Source organism: Pristiophorus japonicus, chromosome 1, assembly GCF_044704955.1.
Source record: "Pristiophorus japonicus isolate sPriJap1 chromosome 1, sPriJap1.hap1, whole genome shotgun sequence".
Lineage (NCBI taxonomy): Eukaryota > Metazoa > Chordata > Chondrichthyes > Pristiophoridae > Pristiophorus > Pristiophorus japonicus.
The window spans coordinates 191,201,181-191,214,736 of record NC_091977.1 but is presented as its reverse complement, the minus strand read 5'-3'; the positions used below and the strand labels follow the sequence as shown (position 1 = coordinate 191,214,736).

The 13,556-nt window shown below is 42.5% G+C and overlaps 1 protein-coding gene across 1 annotated transcript in view; it reads left to right on the top strand.

Annotated features, from left to right (window-relative positions):
* msh3 (mutS homolog 3 (E. coli)) overlaps positions 1-11,457 on the top strand; it is a 348,510-nt gene extending 337,053 nt beyond the window's left edge. Inside the window, exon 24 of the mRNA XM_070885637.1 lies at positions 10,669-11,457. Within this exon, the coding sequence (XP_070741738.1) occupies positions 10,669-10,750 (82 nt within the window). The 3' untranslated portion in view covers positions 10,751-11,457. The remainder of the gene's footprint in view (positions 1-10,668) is intronic.
* The last annotated feature ends 2,099 nt before the right edge of the window (positions 11,458-13,556 follow it).

The window sequence follows — 13,556 nt, the reverse complement described above, 5'->3', positions numbered from 1 at the left end:
TTATATAGATTCCATCCTGCTTCCTAAATAGGGTCAATCATTCCATAAAACAATCTCCTCACGTTATATTTAAGTACTAACTTTGTTCTACCAGCTCTCACAAATACCCTTTTTAGTTTCATTGTTACACAGTAAGAAGTAGAGGTGGTAGATTTTCAACTTGCCGCCCAGTCATAAAACTAATGTTGCGGACCAGCTACGCATTCTAGAAAAAGTCCAATTTGCATTTTCATTGATTGTCCACAACACCAGTTTTATGCCCAGGCAACAAGTTGTAATCCTCAATCAATCAGACATATAGTTTGGCACATTAACCTCACTACTTGTGTGCCACAAATGCCAACAAGGCATTACTCTCAGCAATAAAAAATATTGTGACTGCCACTCACTGCAGTTCACAGAAAAAATTTAACAAAATTTCAAACTGATAGGAACATTCTGGGCATGATAAGGACATTCAATAGCCCTACTGGACCCAGCTCCACCTCCACTCCCCCCACCCCCCCTCCCCACTAGTGCACAATTTGCCGATTGGGCTTGACAGCTATCCAAATTACTCTACATCAGATAAAGGCTTCGAGCAGATTGAAAGCATTTTCCATTCTCTGATAGATTATAGAAAGTCAGATGGCAGATAGAAAGTCCCAAATGGAGGACTTCGCTGCCCCAGAGAGCAGTGGACGCTGGGTCAGTGAATATATTTAAGGCGGAGATAGACAGATTTTTGAGCGATAAGGGAATAAAGGGTTATGGGGAGCAGGCAGGGAAGTGGAGCCAAGTTCATGATCAGATCAGCCATGATCTTATTAAATGGCGGAGCAGGCTCGAGGGGCCAAATGGCCTACTCCTGCTCCTATTTCTTATGTTCTTAAATGGTTTTGGGTTCGTCTGGGAGTTGTGCAGAGGTAGTTGTTAAACGGTCTTCTGGACGGAGGGAAAGAAATTTGATCAGGACTTGTATAAAATGTTTATGTAAATAGAAAACAAACAAAATGACTAGCTTAGATTTTCCACCAGAGCAATATTCTGAGTGCAAGTAGGATAGTGCATGATTTGCCTCCCTGCCGACTCCAAGCTTGCGGAAGCAATTGTCCGCAGTCACCATTAGGTATGTATGGCAGGGCTGGCAGATGCTGTTGGGGTATAATAGCAGATGAGGCCAGTCTAGCTTTGGTGCCAGCTCATCTACCTGACCGAATGTTTTTTCAATTTGTATGACTGCAACCATTAAATTCCAGATCATTACCATATTAACATAGAGGTTTGCAATACATAAGCCCTATTATGTCTAAATCAATTATTTTCTGGAGCAATACAAAATCATTTACATTGGTCTCTTCCATATCCCTGCATCATGTTTTGCTTCAAATACTTATCCTGTTTTCTCCTAAAAGGTTTAATGATCACTGGCTCAACCAATCTTTGTGGCAAAGAACTCCATACTCTTGCTAGAACTCTTTGAAGTGGTGTCCCTGTACTTTCAGAACGGTCTTGACAAGGTATCACCCAGGAGACTATTGGAGAGGAATAAGACATATGGAATTGGGGCGGGGTGGATGGGTAGAAACTTGAATTTAAAAACTGGTTAGAAGGGAGGAATCAGAGGGTACCGGTTAAGGCAATTTCTCAAAGTGGTTGGAAGTAGGTAGTGAAGTCCCATGGGGCTTTGTTCTGGAACCACTTCCGTTCATCCGTTCACTGTTTTGGCTCATGGGGCCAGAGTGATTGGTGTCCAAATTTGCAGACATTACTAAAATGGGAGGCATAGTAAATAATTTTGAGGATTAAAGGAAGCTGCCTGTCCTAATATTTAAAGTGTGGGACGGTTGATGAGCAGTGGCAGATATTTAAGGAGATATTTCATAATTCTCAACAAAAATATATCCCAATGAGAAGGAAAAAGTGTTTTAAAAAAAAAAAAAAAAGGATAACCATCCGTGGCTAACTACGGAAATAAGAGATGGTATCAAATTGAAAACAAGGGCATACAATCTGGCCAAGATTAGTGAGAGACCAGAGGATTGGGAAACTTTTAAAAACCAGCAAAGAACGACTAAAAAAATAATAGAAGATAGATTATGAAATTAAACTAGCACGAAATATAATAAAGAGATAGAGTTTCTACAGGTACATAAAAAGGAAAAGAGTGGCTAAAGTAAATGCTGGTCCCCTAGAGGATGAGACTGGGGAATTAATAATGGGGAACAGGGAAATGGCAGAGACTTTGTACAAATATTTTGTATCAATCTCCACGGTAGAAGATACTGAAAACATCCCAATCGTGGATAATCAAGGGGCTATAGGGTGGGAGGAACTTAATACAATCACTATCACCAAAAAAGTAGTACTCGGTAAAGTAATGGGACTAAAGGCGAACAAGTGCCCTGGACCTGATGGCTTGCATCCTAGAGTCCTAAAAGAAGTGGCTGCAGAGATAGTGATGCATTGGTTGTAATCTACCAAAATTGCCTGGATTCTCGGGAAGTCCCAGCAGATTGGAAAACCGCAAATGTAATGCCCCTATTTTTTTAAAAAAGAGGCAGACAGAAAGCAGGAAACTATAGACCTGGTTAGCTTAACATCTGTCGTTGGGAAAATGCTGGAGTCCATAATTAAGGAAGCAGCAGCAGGACATTTGGAAAAGCATTATTCAATCAAGCAGAGTCGGCATGGTTTTATGAAAGGGAAATCATGTTTGACAAATTTGCTGGCGTTCTTTGAGTATGTAACTAGCAGGGTGGATAAGGGGGAACCAGTGGATGTGGTGTATTTGGATTTCCAGAAGGCATTCGATAAGGTGCCATATAAAAGGTTACTGCACAACATAAAAGTTCACGTTGAGTAGGTTGGACCTATACTCATTGGAGTTCAGAAGAATGAGAGGTGTTCTTATCGAAACATATAAGATAATGAGGGGGCTCGACAATGTGGATGCAGAGAGGATATTTCCACTCACAGAGGAAACTGAAACTAGGGGACAGAGTCTCAGAATAAGAGGCCGCCCATTTAAATCTGAGATGAGGAATTTCTTCTCTCGGAGGGTTGTAAATCTGTGGAATTCTCTGTCCGAGAGCTGTGGAGGCTTGGTCATTAAATATATTTAAGGCAGAGATAGACAGATTTTTGAGCGATAAGGGAATGAAGTGTTTTGGGGAGCGGGCAGGGAAGTGGAGCTGAGTCTATGATCAGATCAGCCATTACCTTATTAAATGGCGGAGCAGGCTCGAGGGAGTCAAATGGCCTACTCCTGCTCCTATTTCTTATGTTCTTATGCAAAGGCATATTGATAAGCTGTTGGAAAGAACAAAAAGGTGTCGGATGGCATTTTATATTCGTAAATATGAGGCGACATTGTTTTAAAAAAAATTAATTTAAAAGTAATAATTATACTTTGGATCAGGGAAAGTTGGGTGATGTGGAAGAGGACGGGCATTTGGGAATTCAGGTTTGTAAGAGCAGCACCTCGGGTGGATAAGGCCATAACAAAAGCTAATGGAATACTGGGTTTTATGGCAAGGAGTATAAAATAGAAAAGTTGAGATGTAATGGTGAATCTATGCAAAAATTAGTAAAACCACAGTTGCAGTACTTTGTGCAGTTTTGGGCTCCTTACTACAGGAACGATGTCAGTAGAGAGGGTGCAGCGCAGCATTGTCTTTGGTCCCCGGCACAAACCACATTCCCTAGCCACCGAATGCATCCCTCTCTCTGGCAACTGTCTGAGGCTGAATCAGACTGTTAGCAACCTTGGTGTCATATGACACCAAAATAAGTTTACAACTACATATTTGCGCCATCACTAAGATTGTCTATTTATAACATCGCCCAACTCTGCCTCTGCCTCAGCTCATCTGCTGCTGAAACTCTCCTCCATGACTTTGTTACCTCTAGACTTAACTATTTCAACCCACTCCTGCTTGGCCTCCCATTTTCTACCCTCCGTAAAATTGAGGTCATCCAAAACTCGGCTGCATGTCCTAACGCTCATCAAGTCCCGTTGATCCATCACCCCCGTGCTCGCTGCCTACATTGACTCCCGGTTAAGCAGTGCCTCAATTTTAACATTCTCATCCTGGTTTTCAAATCCCTCCATGGCCTCACCCCTCCCTAACTCTATAATCTCTTCCAGCCCCACAATCCTCTGAGATACCTGCTCTCCTCCAATTCTGGCCTCTTGCACATCCACGATTTTAATTGCTCCACCATTGGCGGCTGAGCCTTCAGCTGCCAAGGCCCTCGGCTCTGGAATTCCCTCCCTCACTGAGCAATACTCTCACCTCTGAGTCAAAGTTGTGAATTCAAGTCCCACTCCAGAGACTTGAGCAAAAAAATCTAGGCTGACACTCCTGTGCAGTGCTGAGGGAGTGCTGCACTGTTGGAGGTGCTATCTTTCAGATGAGACATTGAACTGAGGCCCTGTCTGCTCTCTCAGGTGGTTGTAAAAGATTCCATGGTACTATTTTGAAGAGCAGAGCAGTTATTCTTGGTGTCCTGGCCAATATTTATCCCTCATACAACAAAAACAGATTATCTGGCAATTATCTATCACATTGCTGTTTGTGGGAGCTTGCTCTGCGCAAAATTGGCTGCCCCGTTTCCTACATTAATTACAACAATGACTGCACTTCAAAAGTACTTCATTGGCTGTAAAGCGCTTTGGGACATCCAATAGTTATAAAAGGTGCTATATAAATGCACCTCTACCTCTCTTTACTCTATCAAGATGTTCCTTAGAACCTACCTTTTTGACAAAGCTTTTGGTCATCTGCCCTAATATCTCTTTGTGACTTGGTGTCAAATTTTGTTTGATAACGCTCCTGTGAAACTCCTTGGGACATTTTACTACGTTACAGGATCTGTATAAATATAAGCTGTTGTTTTTGTTACAACAGAGAAGATTACGAGGTGATTTGAGAACGATGTTTAAAATTATGAAGGGACAGGACAGAGTTGATATAAACAGACTTATTACAGTGCTTGAGGGGCATACACTGAAGGGGACATGGATATAAAATTAAATACAAGAGATTTAAGACAGATTTTTTTTTACACATAGTCAACTTTCAGTGCTGTTTGTCACTAATCCAACAGCTCTTTTCACAACCACCCTTTGCTTTCTCTGATTCAGCCAAAATTTCAGTTCAACTCAGAAGATTATCTCCAATTCCACACCTTTTTTGGAGTAGTTATAGAACAACCTTATGCAACAGCAATTTCCATCTCGCCATTCATCAAATAACAACAACAACTTGTATTTATATAGTACCTTGAACGTAGTAAAACATCCCAAGGTGCTTCACAGGAGTATTATAAGACAAAAAATTTGACACCGAGCCACATGAGGAGAAATAAGGGCAGGTGACCAAAAGCTTGGTCAACAAGATAGGTTTTAACGAGCGTCTTAAAGGAGGAAGAAAGGCGGAGAGATTTAGGCAGGGAATTCCAGAGCATTGGGCCAAGGTAACAGAAGGCACGGCCACCAATGGTTGAGTGATTTTAATCAGGGATGCTCAAGAGGGCAGAATTAGAGGAGCGCAATATCTCGGGGGTGGGGGGGAATTATGGGGCTGAAGGAGATTACAGTGATAGGCAATGGCAAGGTCATGGAGGGATGTGAAAAAAAGGATGAGAATTTTGAAATCGAGGTGTTGCTTAACTGGGTGCCAATATAGGTCAGCGAGCACAAAGGTGAAAGGTGAACGGGATTTGGTGCGAGTTAGGACACAGGCTGCCAAGTTTTGGATGGCCTTAAGTTTACGTAGGATAGAATGTGGGATGCCGGCCAGGAGTGCGTGGAATAGTCAAGTCTAGAGATAACAAAGGCATGGATGAGGATTTCAGCAGCAGATGAACTGAGGCAGGGGCGGAGACGGGCAATGTTACGGAAATGGAAATCGGCGGTCTTAGTTATACTGTGGATATTTAGTCGGAAGCTCATTTCAGGGTCAAATATGACACCAAGGTCATACGAGTGGAGGGAGAGGCTCAGATCCTGTTCTGCTCCCTCACTTTGCCCACATATTTATTTTTTGCTGGACAAAATTTTGTGCCCTCCATATTTAGCCACTTACCCTTCATTGACCAATTTCCATTTAAGTGGCTGTACAAGTCCCTTGTATAGCTGAAGCAGCACAAGGGATCTCCTCCAGCTTCTGTGCACTAAGTACCCAATTAGGCTGACTCCCAGAAGAGTTGGACAGGTGCACTGTGCTCGGCCTGTCTCCCGAATGCTAGGGCTAGAAAATCCCCTCTGCAGTATGCCCAGGAAAATTCAAACACGTGTCAATTATGTCTCAGGAAAAATCATAGTGTAAACAGAATTGATGTGAGGAGATTGCATAACCCATTCATGTCTGCAATACTCATGAATTGTTTCATAACCCTCACTTATGGAATAAATTTTGAATTCAATTGCTTACTATTTCCTTTTAACCACCAGATTCAGATACCACTGGTGTCAACAGAGGTGTCTGTGCAAACAGACTGCTTTTGCAAGCTGTACTGGTAAAATGCTCCCCTCCCTCGCCCCCTCCCCCAGTAAACAAGAATGGCTAAACTTGTGTTCTATCCAAAATCTAAAGATTATCAATTCACGTCTGGTTATGTTTCTGCCCTATGAGTTGCCCATGGAACTATGTTCTTCAGTTTGAGACACTTGAGGTTACCCTGCCAGTGTGTCATGGTCCTGTTTGATTCTTCCTGTTGCTTTGCACTCTGAACTCCTAACTGCTGTGCATTGCGATGTAGCCAACAGTTTGCTCCTTTCCTGTGTATTCATTTCCTCCATGAAGTGCCGTGTTCTATGAGCTCACTAATAGTGAGATGCACAAGATTTCCAGTGAGATTTTAGAACAAACTAATTAACTTTAAGCCTTGAGAAGTTGATTTTTATAGTGGAAACCACTACGCTGATGATCAGCTTGTTTCTACCCCAGAGACCTTGTAAATCTTCTCATATATTTCCCAGATTGCTTTTTTTCCTCTTCCTTTTCAAAAAAATAATGACCTGAACTCAAAGAGTTTGTTATTGTAGATGCTTTATATTTGTTCTTTTTCATTAACAGGCTATATGACCTTTGCATTTTTGTCACGTTTTAGCTTAACTGATTAAAAACACACGTATGAAATATCTTTTTAAAGCAGATAATTCCACTCTTCCTTGTTTTTTTCAGCATGTGAATCATATTGATATTGTAGAAATTGTTGTAGTATTAATGATAGAAACATAGGAACAATTTGAACAAGACTAGGAAATTCAGCACTTCAAGCCTGCTCTGCCATTCAATTAGATCATGGCTGATCTGCACCTCAACTCCATTTATCCACCTTAGCTCCATATCCCTTGCTACCGTTACCTAACAAAAATCTATTGATCTCAGTCTTAAAAGCAGATGTTAGTGGAGTGCACTTTGAAGAATAAGGATGATGATTAAAAGGAATAAAATGTTCCGTCATTGATCGCATTTTGTAACTAACTGTTGCGAAAGCTACTGGGCCTGAAATCCCGATTTCTTCTTTCCGCGGGCGTTCGACTAAAATTGGAGAAAAGATGCGCACTTACCTTTTGGTCGAATGCTCACCAGAGATCCCGGACTCGAGAACTCCTCTTCTTGCGCAACGGAGTACGTTCACATTGAGACGTTCATAGGAGTCACATGGGCCTGGACACCCAATCACAGTAAAGTATTTTCTCATTCATAGTAACAGGAGTTTTGTAAGTCCGAAACTCCTATTACTATGAATGAAAAAAACACCCAAACATTACATTACTTTTTTTAAAACACCTCACATAAATACATTATAGAAGTTAAAGTTGATAGAAATGTTTTGAAAAAAAAAATTGCTGATTTTTTTTTTTAAACGTTTTAATTATGGTTAAATAAAATTACCTGAGTGGGCAGGGTTTTTTAACATAAATATGTATCTTTAAATTTTATTTTTATATGTTTTTGATATGTTTTAAAACTCTTACGCTATGCGCCTACTTTTACCAGGCGCAAGAGTTTTAAGGATATTCGCTGGGCAAGAGATGGGCAAATAGGGAATGTCCTTCTCCCCGAGATGCATGTAATCTATCAAATCAGAAACTTGACAGATCGGAAACGCCGGTTTTTGGTGCGCATGCGCATTGTGAGCCGAGAACCGGCTTTTGCGATGCCTTCCCAGGCCCGTACGGAACCGGGGAGGCCGGAATTTCAGGGCCATAGTTCCTGAAAATCGGAGCTTGCCCTTTGGTACCCTCCAGCACTGAGCCTGCTGGAGTTGACAGTGTTAATCGAACACAACTGCGGGTGTATCTCCAGCACCTGCCTGCCTCATACAGCCAGAAAACCTGGTGCTTGTCCATCATTGGGCCGGGAAATGGGTTGCCAGGCCCTGCCTCCGACCTCAGCCTTGTCCCCTTCTCCCCGTTGTGTAAGGGGCCAATCAAGACACGTACCATTCTTCGGGATCCAGCTCTGCTTGCCTGGTATGGATTTTCCCCAGGGTGGGGGTGGGGGGGCCCACTTCCACCCAGCTCACTGGGTATATTAGCCTCCAATATCATTCCAGGTCCTGAATAAGCCAGGGACGAGGGAATTCCCAGCATAGGCACGCCCTGTCCCAATTCGGCCACCCAATGACATTTGCCCCCCACTAGGCAGTCCGGAAAATCCTGGAAACTGCGGAGACCTGACTCAGCCAGTCCCCTGACACTTTGCAGTGGGTTCCGCCGATATCCTGCCAGAGGTACACAGGGAGTCCAGTGGAGCCCTGGAAGGTTTTGGGGCCATTGTCTTTAATAACCAGGTGTAAATGGAACATAAGAAATAGGACCAGGAGTAGGACACATGGCCAATTGAGCCTGCTCCGCCCTTCATAGCAACATAGAAAATAGGTGTACGAGTAGGCCATTCGGTCCTTCGAGCCTGTACCACCATTTAATAAGATCATGGCTGATCATTCCCTCTGTACCCCTTTCCTGCTTTCTCTCCATACCCCTTGATCCCTTTAGCCGTAAGGGCCATATCTAACACCCTCGTGAATATATCCAATGAACTGGCATTAACAACTCTCTGCGGCAGGGAATTCCACAAGTTAACAACTCTGAGTGAAGAAGTTTCTCCTCATCTCAGTCCTAAATGGTCTACCCCTTATCCTAAGATTGTGTCCCCCGGTTCTGGACTTCCCCAACATCGGGAACATTCTACCCGCATCTAACCTGTCCCGTCCTGTCCGAATCTTATACGTTTCTATGAGATCCCCTCTCATCCTGCTAAACTCCGATGTATAAAGACCCAGTTGATCCAGTCTCTCCTCATATGTCAGTTCAGCCATCCCGGGAATCAGTCTGGTGAACCTTCGCTGCACTCCCTCAATAGCAAGAACGTCCTTCCTCAGATTAAGAAACCAAAACTGAACACAATATTCCAGGTGAGGCCTCACCAAGGCCCTGTACAACTGCAGTAAGACCTCCCTGCTCCTATACTCAAATCCCCTAGCTATTAAGGCCAACATACCATTTGCTGCCTTCACCGCCTGCTGTACCTGTATGCCAACTTTCAATGACTGATGTACCATGACACCCAGGTCTCATTGCACCTCCCCTTTCCCTAATCTGCCGCCATTCAGATAATCTGTCTTTGTGTTTTTGCCCCCAAAGTGAATAACCTCACATTTATCCACATTATACTGCATCTGCCATGCATTTGGCCACTCACCTAACCTGTCCAAGTCACCCTGCAGCCTCTTAGCGTCCCCCTCACAGCTCACACCGCCACCCAGTTTAGAGTCATCTGCAAACTTGAAGATATTACATTCAATTCCTTCATCCAAATCATTATGTATATTGTAAAGAGCTGGGGTCCCAGCACTGAGCCCTGCGGCATTCTGCTGTGGCACTTCAGTAAGATCACGGCTGAACTTCTACATCAACTCCACTTTTGTGCCCTATCCCCATATCCCTTGAGTCCCTTAGTGCCCAAAAACCTATCGATCTCTGTGTGGAATATACTCAATGAGCAGCCACAGCGCTCTGTGTTAGAGAATTCCAAAGATTCACAACCCTCTGAGTGAAGAAATTTCTCCTCATCTCAGTCCTAAATGGTAAGGATATTTATGGGTGATAAATGAATGTGTACTGTAGTAAACAATGACATGTAACTATTATTACGGTTATATTACAGAACCACTTCAAATTCTGTACCGATTTGCATAACATAATCAACAAGCAGTCTGCTGCTTGTGTGTTAGCTGGCATTTGTGTAATTGTTTGAAAATTTAGTTCAGTTCTGACTTCTAGGTACTCCCTAATAGCTGGGTAAGGTCTGTGCGTGTTAGTGATCATAAAAACACATTACTAGCCTGGGCAGAATGAGTGTTCAGCCCTCATGCAAAGAGACATTAATAAAGGAGAGCGAGGACTGTCAAATATTGTTTTGTTGACTAACATTTAGATGGATTAAAACTGTTTGTTTACTCTAACTATGGATTTTTATCAGTTGTAATTACTAAGACAATCAGGACTTTGTGCCCACATCGTTGTGGGGTTTAAACTATGGCTTCAAAGAAAGACATGTAATTAGACACGAAAATATTCTTTACACTTCCATTGTGTTTGTCATATAAATTACAGCCAAATCTTAATGCCACATGTACAATCTGTCACCCTGTTATTATTTCTTGTAGGAAGAAAATGAAATCCTTCTTTGAAGTCTGGAAAATCGATGAAGGAAAAGAACTAATGAACTGGGTGATTGTGAATAAGTAGAGATTAATTTTTCCTTTTTTTCCTTTGAATAAATACAACTACATGAGATGCTGATCTCTTACTTTTTTGTGTTTGGTTGTAAATGAACCTGCATTTTAGCCAATGGGATGTTTTCCTTGCACTGTCTATAAAGGTGGCTATCATGTTTCAGACGCTTTGCCCCTGCTTTGTCTTTACTCGCCTTGTTTACATTCAACACGTAAATTGTAAAACACAAGATAGCAAGTTTTTTTGTCTTTACTTATTCACCTGGCGGTCCATTCCATTCAGTCTGTGCCTGAAAAACTCTCTGATGTCACTCGTAAATTTCAACAGTTTGAACAAAAAACCGTAGATCCCCTTCTGCTAAGCCTTTTTATGAATGCTGTGAGTTTGAATTAAGCAAACTTTTAAAAATGATGATTAGTTAAAAGAGATAGCACCTTGATCCTTCGATTGCTGCTCATACAGTGCGCCAAACCAACAAAGGACGGCACGTGAAAACCTGCTGCTTTTTAACGGGAAGATTATGTTTAACCTATTCTGTATTTTGTCAGGAATAGAACTCTCCATCAGTGAGAAATACTATTGCAGGGAAAAAAATTGTGTCCACCTTAAAAAAAAAAAAAAAATTTGTAATTGAGTATGAACTTGAAAAATTATGCAAAAGAACTGTTCATAACCAGTGTAATGTTTTGTAAACCAAGCCAAATAAATTCTAAAACATTTTCTTTGTGCTGTTATTTCTACAGTTGCCATGTATGGTGTTTCTATTTGTTTTTCCATACTTTCTGAAGGCATAAACTAATGCCCTGGGGTAGGTTTGTCCCTGGTTACATTGGTAGTGGAAGCTCCATTCTTCATCTGATGATAGGTTTCAGTAGGGAGTTTGACTGTGAGGGCCACTGCAGCCAAACTCAAACCTGGTCTCGTCCAAAATTCACAAGCACCAAATTCCAGCCGTTTGTTCAGTCGCAGGCAGAAATATGAATCCTAACCAGATTTATTCCCTCCTTAGATGGGGACACTGAAGGTAATTGCAACATTCACATTGTTGCCCCAACTGAGATCAGCTATAATAAAAACAGAAAATGCTGGAAATACTCAGCAGGTCAGGCAGCACCTGTGGAGCGAGAAACAGAGTTAATGTTTCAGCTCTGTGACTTCCATCAGAACTGGAAAAATTTGGGATTAGCTAACTCAGCATAAAGCAAGGATGGACCCAAGTCGGCAGTGCATTCACCCATTGAGTTGTTTTATAGTGCTTTTAAAAGTAATTTTCCTTGATGATCTAATATTCACTGGGATTGGCTTTCTTGATGGGTGCAAATCGTTAAAATTTTGAAAATCAAGATTTACAGTTTCAAGTAAAATGATTCTGCTCCTTTGGGTATTAAAGCCAGTTCTCATTGTGTGCTCTTTGTTTCTTCCTACCTGTCTCTCTTATTCTTTCTCCCTCTCCCTCCAATTGCTTGGGCACAGTGGACCAACTTGTGTTTTGCCTCCTGTACTGCTGTGTCTTTCAGAGGCCCAATCTGCCTGCACAATAAAAATTAGTGATTGGCCAATTCACAGAATACTCTATTGATACTGGGTGCAAGTAGGAGTGAAAGTGTTCCATTCCCCAGCATTGATATCCCGCCGTGCAAAGCACTAACTGGTAAAACAAAGTTTAAAGATTAAAAGGTGGCATTTCCAATTTTAATGACAAGTATCACAAATGAGGAACGAAACTATTGAGTACTCTGTGAATTGTCTTTTTTCACTCTCTCCTCCCTCTTCCCTTCTGCCCTTGTTGAGTTTGGCTCACAGGATATACCAAGTATGAAACCTGGTGGTTTTGTGGTCAGTATGTACATCTCGGGTGCAGCACAGTCCAATACAGAGTGAAGCTCACTGTGCTCTGCTCCAATAACATATCTAACCACAACCTCTACAAGAGCACCCATTACAGAACCAGTGTGAATATTTCTGTTTCCAAACATTTGGCCCACTCTGGTTCTGATTTTTACTGAAGTATGGGCAGTTTTATGCCAATGCCATCAGGGATTGATACTCTGCAAATCTACTGCACCCTGGCAGTTTTCAGAGAAGGGAGACTTGCATCCCATCATTCTGAGAGATTGATTGATGTGTACTGCAACCGCAAAGACTACCACGTGCTCACTGTACAGTTGGTGTACAACCATGCTCAGCACATGATGGTGAATGCCCAGTATCCTGGCAGCAGTCATGATGCTTTTATTCTGTGCCAGTCCACTGCATCCTCATTCTTTGAGCCACCAAGACAAACCAGAGGGTGGTTACTGGGTGACGAGGGCTATCGCTGATCATCCTGGCTCATGACACCACTCTGCAACTCAACCACACGTGGGCAGCATACATACAATGAGATCCATGCTGCCACACAAAACATCATAGCGCTTCTGCTGCCTGGACTGCCCTGGAAGAGCCCTACAGTACTTAGTGAAGCATATGTCTGGTCGTCTGCATCCTGCATAACCTGGCCATCGTGAGAGCATAGTCTTTGCCACCAGGGATAGGGCCACCAGCTCAGGAGGAGGAGGAGGAGGAGGAGGAGGTAGAAGGAAGGAGGCAACCATCCAGCCCCTTTCTGGCCAGGATATTGGGGATCGAATCATCCGCCTGCGGTACCAGTGAACACAACCCCAATTCCCATTTCATCATTTGTCCCATACCTCACCTTCCCTCTGTTACTGACTTTCACACTGACCTCTTGGCCACAATGCTGAAATAAAAGCCTCCATTATACATCTATCCAGCCAATATTACATCAAAAAAATCAGCTAATCACACTTGTGCTTCT